Source organism: Pseudonaja textilis, chromosome 2, assembly GCF_049901715.1.
Source record: "Pseudonaja textilis isolate UNSWEBS1 chromosome 2, rPseTex1.2, whole genome shotgun sequence".
Taxonomy (NCBI): Eukaryota; Metazoa; Chordata; class Lepidosauria; order Squamata; family Elapidae; genus Pseudonaja; species Pseudonaja textilis.
Genome location: NC_141991.1, coordinates 217,219,814 through 217,231,105, shown reverse-complemented (window position 1 = coordinate 217,231,105; position 11,292 = coordinate 217,219,814). Strand labels below are relative to the sequence as shown.

General features: G+C 37.5%; 1 protein-coding gene across 8 annotated transcripts in view; it reads right to left on the bottom strand.

Annotated features, from left to right (window-relative positions):
- Nucleotides 1-952: 952 nt before the first annotated feature.
- Nucleotides 953-11,292, bottom strand: part of ARB2A (ARB2 cotranscriptional regulator A) — a 214,648-nt gene continuing 204,308 nt past the window's right edge. For all 8 annotated transcript variants that reach the window (XM_026719069.2, XM_026719086.2, XM_087927046.1 and 5 more), the window contains one exon: nt 953-4,392. In XM_026719069.2, the coding sequence (XP_026574854.1) occupies nt 4,250-4,392 (143 nt within the window). In that variant the 3' untranslated portion in view covers nt 953-4,249. The remainder of the gene's footprint in view (nt 4,393-11,292) is intronic.

Sequence of the window (11,292 nt, the reverse complement as noted above, 5' to 3'; positions counted from 1 at the left end):
ACTGCTATTCCTGCTTATGTAAGGAATTAACTTGAAGACCTGATAAGCTTCTCATAAAAGTGATGGCCAGGCATTATGCAGGGTGATGACTCTGCAGAGCATTTGGAGTGCTAAATTGTGTCCATGACACAAATTGTGCAGAGAGAAGATAGACGAACATCACTCTGAAACTGGAACAGCAACAGGCAGTGTTAAGCCGCTTCAGCTACAGGCTGGAAATTAGACTGAAGAAATATTATGAGGCATGTGATATAAAAACAGTTATAAGGGCATGTGTGTGCCACGGTTAGGGGGACATGAAAATGAGCTCTGGGATTCCTGTTAAATTAACCAAGCTTTGAGATATAAGCATCAAGACAAAGCAATTGCTTTCTTTTTCTATAAAAGCCTTGTGCCTTCTAGTTAAATCCATTAATTCAGTATGATATTACTATTTAATTTGTTCATGTAAGTCTATTCCTCCAACCCGTTTTGAAAAGAATAAGCCCTGGTCTGGTCTTTTTAGCAAGGACTGTTATTAAAAATGTCCATCCATCCATCCACCGTCCCCTTTGTTGCAGATCTCATATCAGTGGATCTGAATGGCTAATACAGAATTTTAAAAATTGCAGTACAGTACAAAATAATAATATACATGTGATTGGATGATAAGATTTCCAATCCAGTTTTCCTTCAGGTGGAGGAGAGGTGTTCTGATTATTGCTTGCTCATATGACTTTATGGCAATATAAAGCCTATCCTTATTACAGTACTACTATGCCAAAACAAAGATGATTAGATTATTTTCTACAATTGCTTCTGGTCAAATGGCTCAAGTGGTCCTTAGAAAAAAGTAGCTATTTCCTATATCCTGCTTTCTAATTGGTCCCACATAATAAACAAATTATCTTGATTATTACATTTCTCCAGATTATTCAATAAGGCTCAACACAAGTAAAACACACCTGGAATATTAGAAGAGAAACCATCTTGATTTTTATTATTGTTCCTAGGTTCAGTGTAAATAGAAAGAGACAATCTTTAATATTTCCCTGTGCTTACAGTTTGGTCCACAAAGAATAAGAGTGCTAACTGGGCAACAATATTTTGCCCCATTATTTAGGGCTTGTGGGTCTGCACTGTGGAGTAGAAATTGATGATTGATATTTTAAAAAAAATAAATAATAATTGGTGGGGAGAGATTGCTTGATCAGATTTGGCACTTTGATAGCCTCAAAATACTTCCTGACTGAGAGATTGCAGGTTATGGTGGTTTATTTTCCTATGGTTATGTGCAAAAAAACCCAATAGTACAATTAATAAGGGATACAAAACAGTGAACAAATCAGCACACGAGAGAAGAAACATCCAGGATTTAACCAGGATTTACATAAATGGGGAGAGGACAGGAAAAAAAAAAAGATTTCTAGCCACAATTGATGCGACAAAGAAAGATAAAAACTTGAAATGACCATACAAAGAAGAAAGGATAAGCTAAATTAAACAAATAAACCAACCAACCATAAACAACCCACTGGATTGGATGTTGGTACAATTGAGGAACAATCAATCATCTGCTGCAAAAAAAACCCCCAAAACCCAGTTCCACATTTTTATGGCTTTCAGGACTCAAAGGATATCCATTGATATGTGAGGGAATCTTAAAAAAAAATGCAGGTGAGGAAGCAATAGTATGTAGGCAGATGCACAAAGGCATCTACACCCACAGAGACCCTAGTTACTAGAAGCAGATAGCCTTGGGAGCCAGTGGGTCCTGACCTTTACCTGGGACATCACTTTGGTGGATTTCCAGCAAAAGCAACAATCCAGTGATATAGTTTTTGCCCCGAGTGGAGGCATATACCAGAGAATATACTTATATTTTCAGATAAGTAAGACAGCCATTTAATCATAAGCATAGATGAGGACAAAAAAACCCTTCAGATTCTTCTTGGAGTCTTCTGAAATCATAAGCCTTCACTATAAATGCATGTTTGTAGGAAGAAGAGTGGTTCCAATTTCAAAACTGTCAAATAAATGCAATGGAAGAAAGGCAATCAATATTCTGTTTTAGTGTCATCAGAATTGAAGCCATATAATAAAATGACTGCATTGTCTGCTGTTCAACTGCTATATGGCTTGGCACCCATACTACAGCCCATGACAATTAGCGCGTCCAAAGAGGCTAAAGTCACAGTTCTCACACCCAGCTCATTCAAGACACCCAGAATAATTTGTTCGTTTGGCATTATCCACTTTCTGACAATTTTGGATCAACTGCTAAGTGTGCTGAATTCTTGCATCAGGCAGCAGCTGTAAGCAGAACATTCCCAGGGAAGCAAAAATGGCTGGCTTCTCAATTTTGATATAGGATGTTTAAAGCAAGCAGTGTCATAGCCCAAGAATGGGGCAGAATTCATTTCATATAATTGGAAAGATCCATTGACAATATGTGGATTCATCCTTGCATGGGCTTCTTTTTAAGGCCAAGCCATTAAAAGTGATTAGGACTGTTTTGATAATAATGCTAGTTATAGTAGCATCGGTATAACTAGTCCAACAACAGTAATTGGCACTGGAGCTGCCATCACTAAAGCAATGCAGCCATAAAACACAATGTCATGTGACTGTGCTATGTAGGGAGGGCACAATCACATGTGCTATGTACACATAGCACAGTTATTAAGTGACATAGCACAGTTATTAAGTGACATAGCACAGTTATTAAGTGAAGACCCTGCAGGTCGTTAAGTGAGGATCTCGTGTGACTGCAACTTCTGACTTCCTGCCAGTTTTCCCAATGACTTTGCTTGTGGGAGGTTGGCAGGGGAAGTCACAAAGGTGATTATGTGAGTATGGGGGAGCTACTCCAGCCATAAATATGAGGAGTGGTTGCTTGGTGCTGTTGTAAGTTCAAACGGTCATTGAACAAATAGTCATAAAATGAGGACCAGCACTTTTTTTGTCCATCAATATTTCACAGTGATGGCCAGATGACTAAAGAAAAATGAATCTCTGCCTGAGGAGTTCAACCATGTGAAGGGGTACCAATGGGTGACATCCTCCAGCAATAAGAGAGGACTGCTCCTTTCTAATGCTGACCCTGTTTTGCCAAACTGAAAAGGTTGCTGCTTCTCCCTTTGCCTTGCATGCGGAAAAGGCTAGAATTTGTGGAATTCTGGTACCATCCAGCATTTTAAAAAAGTTATTAGCTATTTGCTCTGTCATAAAATAGATAATCTATTTGAATAAAAAATAAAGATGCCAACCAAGCATCAGAAGAAACACTTTAAAATACTACTGCTGCTATTTCTACTTTTTAAAAGGATTCAGCAATTTTCCCTGAAAAACCCTAAAGTATTCCAAAACAATAAAACATTTGGAAAGTGCATTCCTCAAGCACTAAAACTGAGTGCGTTTGAGTTCGGTCCCGCATTTGAGATTTACAGCAGTCTTACTCGGAATCTCCTCAATATAAAAAAATAGGTATCGATTAAATGCATTTTCCGTTCAACCCAGAGGCTTTCTTCAGCATTAAAAGAAAACGAGTTAATCATAAAAGAAAAAAAATATATATCGTGGCTACGTGAGACTCTAAGCATTTATACTCCAATCACAGAGCAAAGCATCACTGGAGATCACTAGCACGGGGGCACTGCAGTTTATCCCTTCATGTGGATTTAAAAATAATAATAAAATAAAACGCGGGACCTTTCAAAACAAAAACCTCCAAATAACGTTGCGGGAAATTACTTTAAAACGTCTCTAGCACCTATAGGCCTACATTCTGAAACGGAAATAAATTCTTTGTTTAAAATGTGTATCTAAAACGATGATCGGCGGCTGGACGGGGGAAAAAAAGAGATGGTGGGGCAGGCGGGAAGGCAGCAAGCGGGCCCGGGAAAAGGCGGGCGTTAGGACCAGGGAAGAGCCGCAGAGGCAGCGGCAGTAGCCCGCCATCAACTCAGGGCAGGGCTGCGTCCGGGGCAATTAGAGCTGCGCCAGATTGCGCCGTGCAGCGCTGCTGTCAGCCTTAATCTGCGCACTGATGGGCAGCCCGAAATCCAAGCCGCAGCCCACAGGAAGCATAAGCAGTGAACCCATATTGCTTTGACAGTTGCACTCATCTAGAAATAATGCAAAACACTACTTAGATGTATAGGCGGCGACCCTGTGCTCTAGGAAGAAAACAATCTAATGAGGGGCTGGGAACGCAGCGCGCCGCCTGCACACAGACAAGCGGGAGCCGCTTCCGCCCGCCAGCCCGCCTTTACAGCTCCTCGTAGCGGATCCGTTGCGACCGTCGCGTGGGAGCCGCTTTGCCCGAGCTGGTTTTCGCCTCCATTGCCTCGTGGAAGAACCGAAAGATCGACGGGAAGCTATTCCAGGAGGTCAGCTCGTGCCGCTCCGTCCCTGCAACACAGAAAAGACCACCGCGTCACTACCTGCGGGGAAACCTGGGAGACCGGTGGGGCTGGGAAAGCATTCCCGGCCCTCGGCAACAAGCTGGAAAGGGTCAAGCTGGGAAGCGGGAGTTACACGCGGCCGCCACCAGCACCACCAAGCCCCAGAGCGCACACCCGCCCGCGTACACACGTGCAGAAGACACGCGCTCTTGGCGAGCCTTCTTCGCGGCGGCGGGGAAGGCAGACGTCATAGACTTCCCTAGGGAATTGGGTGAATTGTGAGCAGAGAGGATGTTCAAAATCATGTAACCCTCTTCCCCAAATTCATGACTTCATCTCAAGTCGGCTTCCAAAGCTGTGTCCTCTCACTCCTAGGTTGTGCCAATGCAGAGAATGGAGACCAAAAAATATCAGCACCACAGGTCATGAACAGAAATTTCCCCTTTAGTGCTACATATACTGGCTGTCTGCTTGTTACTCTACAAACCATCCCAATCCTTCCCAACGACGTTATTGTTATTTGTATATGTCTTTATGTTATTTGTATATGTCTTGAATGGAAGGGGCTTTCTAATGTGCCTCTTTGCTTGCCCTTAATGAGTATAAAACTAGTGCACTGTTGCCCTCCTCAATAAAACTAACATAGTGGGGCAAGAAGTCTACTTTGAAATGGCTTCAGAGTGAAATAGTGAGATTTGGTAGATCAGCATCTAATCATAATCCCTCCTGCAAAACACTCCAGTCAGTAGGTGCCCTGCAAGAGTTGAGAGTCCTTCCTGGATAACGCAATTATGCAGAGATGCTGCTGGGAAGACTCAGGATCCCAGGCTTCTGTATGATACTTTAACATTGTTAATGATAATTCTCCACTCTGTAATAGTAGGTCATTGCTATGGTTACTCTACAATGGTGCAACACTTTGCTTTCCCTTCAGCTATTCGCTGAGACCTGGTAACCACATTTGTTGCCTAGCAACAGTTTTGTGAGAGTATCACAATCTGGGAGTTACAACAATAAAGGACATGATCACCCTGGCCTACCCTGAAGGAGAGCTAGCAGAGGTGGGGGGAGCTCAGAGTCTCTGGAATAGATGTGATACATAAAAATAGATCTTGAGTCCCTACCTGGATCACACCACTGGTGTGATACTTGCATATAATTATAGAGGCAAACCCTCTCTAGAGGCATCACTACAAAGACCCTTCAATAATGCAGGTACTCCCGACCAAGCCCAGCAAAGGTCTGCTTTTCCGCTACATCCTTTTAACACTTAGGCAGGCCACTTCAAACAAGGATAATTCCTCCACAGATATCTTTTATAAAAAGCACAATTGCAGACAGTTTTTTTTAAGACAAAGAACTATTGTCATATCGCAACTCTGGAGATCTTATTTAAGAACCCAGACAATTATTTGTCACCCAAGTAAAATACAGATAATGCTTGTGTAAAGATAATATCACTTGTCCATCAGCTACAATTATATCTTGTGATTTTAGTAAATAGACACTGTCAGTATAAAGATAAGCAACAATTTTGACTCCTTTTAAGCAGGTTGTCCTATCAGCACCTCCCTCCCCATTTCATGCCCCACTTCTAATTATTTAAACAGAACACATAGCCAATCAATGCTTCCAATCAGAGATCTCTTAAATTATATATGTTAGCATTGAAGGGAGTTCTTGGTTATGGAAAACATTTTCAACACTTTTTCCATCCTTCAGTAATACACACCCTTCCTGTTGCTATAGCTCTCTTAATTTTTCTCTCTTATCTTTCTGTACATTCATTTGTAAATACAAGCTTATATTTACATGAAATTACTTGCAGGTGTATTTGGATATTATATTTGTTGTATCCATCTTCCTTTGCAAATAACACTTTTTCAAAGGCATGTATGACAGGAAAATAATGGGAAAAATCTTTGTATCAATAGTGGGCCCATTCCTTTCTTTTTTAATATATAAGCTACCCCTTTCCTCAGAAAATATCATACATTACTTATACTTGCTAGTGTGACTCAAACTATGATCAACCTATTAAGTTTTTTACTAGGAACTTCTTATGCTATCTTTCCAAAACCAATTCAGGCTTTTGAATCTAGAGGGAACTGATGATTCAATAGGCTAAAGCAATTTTAACTCTCTCATTGTCTCTTATCTTGTAACAATCTTACTGATGGATGAACAATTTCCCTTGTGGAAAAATCACTACAGTGGTTTTTTTTTAGTTTCTATAATTATAATGCTCTCTTGCTTGACTAGAATTGCTGTAAAATTTTAGCCCTCTCATCTTGTCAAGTATAAGTGCTAGTCCTTTACATTATTTTGGTACAGTACTTTGCTCAAAGACGTAGGCAGAAAACCCTCAGGAAATAAAGGAATCATATATTCATAAGACTACATTACAGAGCTCACAGTATAAGCTTGTTTATTAATTTAATTATTAGCTTTATAAGACTGCATGATTCATACATTATTATTCTGGGAAATAATATTTGGAATAATAATTTATTATTATTCCAAATTATCTATTCTAAATTATTATTGTATTCAGCATAAATATTAATCCAACATAATAACCCCAACAGCATCTATACACAGCCAAAGCTAGGAATAACCACAACTGTCTTTCTAATACATCGGGCTCAAATGTCATTCTGGCTTAAAGCATTGGAAAAGAGCCAAATCTTCACAACTCAGTGGAACTCAATGTCTATATAATATACCATTATTCTGATTTTTAAATTATGAGATAAGAATTCAAATGAACTAAATTTCAGGTAGGATTCCATAATTTTATTACAATGAAACTAGACCATTGTTATAATAAATATTAAAAGATGGAACAATATGTTAGCTTATGGAACTAGATATTTGTCCAGAAAATATCAATCCATAAAGTAAATGTGATTTTATGCAAGAATCCTGTTTTGCTATTGTTGTTTGATGATACCAGACTTTGTATGGAGAATGCAAAAAAAAAAAAACGTTCTCAAAGGAAGAAGGTGGAAATGGAACATAGAGTACAATATTCTATTGTGTTTTCTTTCTCTTTTTATCATCTAAAAAAGAAGATTCGTGTAGTATGAATTCCTTTCTTTTTAAGTTTTAGCATCCAACTCATTTGGAAGCCCTTCATTACTGAAGCCTTATTTATCACTGTGCTATTTTGACATAAAATACTGTATGCCGAAATGGCTTAAAATGTATTCTTCAAGCATTAATATGAGTCTTGACTAAAAACAGTTGTTTAAAGAAAAAGGCAATATGAAATATTGCTATCAAATGGATAAAAATATTTCAGTGCACATTGAGCAGTGCATGGGATAGTGGTGCAAACAAATACAATTGTTCTGTGGAATATACTGCAGTGATGGGTATTTTAAATGAATGTATAGGAGAATGTCAAAGCAACCTTGCAGCGCTGTCAACACAGGCTATAAATGCAAATGCTGATTCTGATTTATAACGCAGTACTACAAGCAAAATATAATGGTAAAAATAGTTAAAGTCCAAAGAAAAATTAAATGAAAAGAAAATGGCTTCTTATTAATTAAACTAGTTCAAGGGAGATGTTTTAGTATTAAGAAAAGAGGTGATACGAGAAAAGGGATATGATTCTTGCTTCTCCTGAAGAAAATCCCACACTGACCATGTGCAGCACTGGATTCTATTCCAAATTGATTCAAAATAGATTTCATTTAAATTAAATTAATTTTATTAAAAAGGAGTAAAAAACAAATGGATCTACTGTAGTTTAACATAAAGAAAAGTGATACTGACAAATAATTTGTCCTTCTATGTAGCTGTAGAAACAAAGTCTTGTATGAAACTGCCAAGTAGTTATTGTATCAAGGTAAAATTGAATTTTATTTTTATATTTAATGTTATATAAATTCTGTATATTTTAAAGATTATTCTTTAATAAACTTAAAAGATAATTTATTCTACAAAATCTTCCTTTTTCTTTCCAATATTATTCTCAGTATTTCTTTTAATGCTAAAATCTCTTTCAGTATGAGGAGTAGGAATAAGACGCCTATAATCTACTCTTGCAGAGACTCTGCAGAAAAGTTTCTACTTTGCCTGATATCTTTTCATAAATTTTCTTTTATTGATTTTATTGTAATTTTTTGTTTGATTGCTGTGAACCACCCAGAGTTCTTAGGAAGCAGGCAGCATACAAGTATAACGAATAATAATAATCAATGAACCCTTGTTTCAGATTACGAAGTGTACAAAAACTTTTTTCTATAGAAATTCAAATACACAAAATCATTTTAGACTGATACACATCAGTTTTGCTTTTCGCAAATAGTAAGCATTATCAATAGAAAATAGGAATCTACAGATAAATGTAGATGAAAATTTTCAGTAACACCAGTCTCTGCCAGGTCAAAGGAATTCATTTCAATTTTAAGATACTTGTTATTGCCAATAAATATTATATTTTATATAAATGCAGAAAATACTGCAAGAGAAACAGTGTACCTTGATATGAAAGCTTGAAGAAGTACTTTGTTTGCAAATTTGAAAGCATCCATAGCTTGATTGTGAGGAAGCTGATAAATTGCTGAAGAAGATTTTGAGAGCATTACAAAGGTAAAGACTAGTGATATTGGTAATTTGCAGAGAGGTAGGTTATGTTTATATCCTGTAGTCTTCATATCCTTTTCCTTCCTGAAACCGTATATCTCTAAGTCCTGTCTTTAAAATATTATGGTGTTCATTTGATGACTTGCAGAAGTTATACTAAACTGCCTGATGAATTGCAAAGTAGATTTGACTGAAGGGATTCCCCACCCCCAACATTTTAGGGAACCTAGAAACTTTTAATTATTTTTTTCAAGATCTCGTCATTACAATTTTGCAGCTACTGGCAACGTGCACCCAATTTTAAAACTACTGTTAAGTAGATAAAATAGCATGAAAAACAGTTCTGGCAGAGTTGCTAAGTGAAAAGAATAATATATACTATATGTGGCAATTTAAGGAATGTTTGTCTTTTCAGAGAAGAGATGAGTAAGGCATAAAAATTAAGATGCTAATGGTGTATGCATATCAACTGTAGATTTATTCAGCATTTAATATACCATATAGTTATTCTCATACTAGGCATGAGACCTTATCTCATATTTCAGATCTAATGGCTTAGGATTGTTTACTTATTTACTATTTTTTAAAATACAACTTTTTTATATTATCCCCTTTAATAATATCCATAGAGTGCTATTACTGTCCCTCTCAGATTCCCCCAATTAAAAAAATAAAGCTTTCAATTCATCTCTTCATAAAGAAAATCTACTTGGAAAGTTCACCAATAAAATGAAAAGTTCACTAATAAAATGGAATTATGGAATGTGTATCAGAGATACAGCTAAAGCCACTACCCCAGTGTTAACCATTGATATCTTGGGAGACACATGGAATAAAAAATGATAGCATCAAAGGCAGTATCAGAATTGATACCACTAAATAAAATAAATCAGAAATGAGAATGTTTGACATCATACAATGTTGCCTGTCAAAGGGCATCATTTGAAAGATTATAGTGATAAATATTAAGGTCATAAGCAATTTACAGATTAAGGACAGATCTGAGCAACAGTAAACATTGTGTACAGTTGGAAACAGTTTTTTTTCTTTTCCTCCATGCCAATATTTGAATCCAAGAACAGAATTCTCTTTGAAAATAACAGTGCAGGGGGAAGAAGGTGGAGCCTCTTCGCTGATGGACCATAGATTGTGACTCTCTGCAGCTATGGTCTGTGCTCTTTTGTTGGAGAGCCCCGATTATTATGATTAGGGGCTGAAGCTGCCTTGGAGGGGCAGTGGAGTAAGGGGAAGCCACAAGTCAGGTTGAGGGGAGCCGCATCTCCCCCCCTGGGCTTGGTCTTTTTCCCTCCGAAGACGACTGCAGCGGTGGTTTAAAATGGCCACCCCGAAGAGGAGGACTCAGCTGGATTAAGATTTGTGCAGGAGGGAAGAAAGAGGTGGATAACATCTGAACCGGGACAACTGGGCAATACAACTAAACAAAAGTACCCTGGGATTAAGGTAACATGGAATTTTTAAGAAAAGAAAAGTGAGCGGCGAAATTACAAAGGGACAGGGAAAAAAAAAAAAGAAAATATTTTTGACAGCTAAGCGGGGCTTCGAACCGGGAAAGGAAGAAGCCGGAACTAAAGATTTAACTAAATTGAACTAAAATATTTTGGGAATAAACAGGCATAAAATAAAGCTGGACTTAAGATTTTCAAAAAATAATAATAATAAAGTTTGCAAATTGGAGATTGGACTGTGCTGGACTATTGAGGTTCGAAAAACCCTAAATAAAAAAATCGGGGGGAAAGGTGAAGACTTTGTATAATGGAAAGTGCCACCTTTTGACAAAAACTTGAGCTCAAACAAAAGGCAAATGCATCCTGTTTCTGAATGAACTTGTGTGGATATAACATTAAAGAAATACTGAAACAAAATAAGAATCTTAGAAAGTGAAAGCAGAACCAGAATAAAGAAAAAAGCAAGAAAAGACTGACTGTGGGATTGATTGATGTTTTTGGTATAGACCCTCAGCTGGAATTACTGAGAAATTTAGAAAATTGAAAGAAGAAAGAAGGAAAGTAAAAGTGTTTTTTTGTGGACTTTAACGATCATAAAATATAAGAGTGTGTAACGATGATATCTCTTCGGGAATTAAAAATGGAACTTAAAAATATGAGAGAATTACTACAGGAAAGAGGTGAATCACTTTGCTCTGTGTTAGAAAAAATGAAAATGGCGATTGAAGAACAAGAAGAAAGAGCTTCAGAGGAGGAGGAGTCGACTCAAGGAGAAGCCATTTTAAATAGACAATTAACACAAAGAACACTACAAAGAAGTGGGGAAAGAAGGAAGGTTAAAAAGT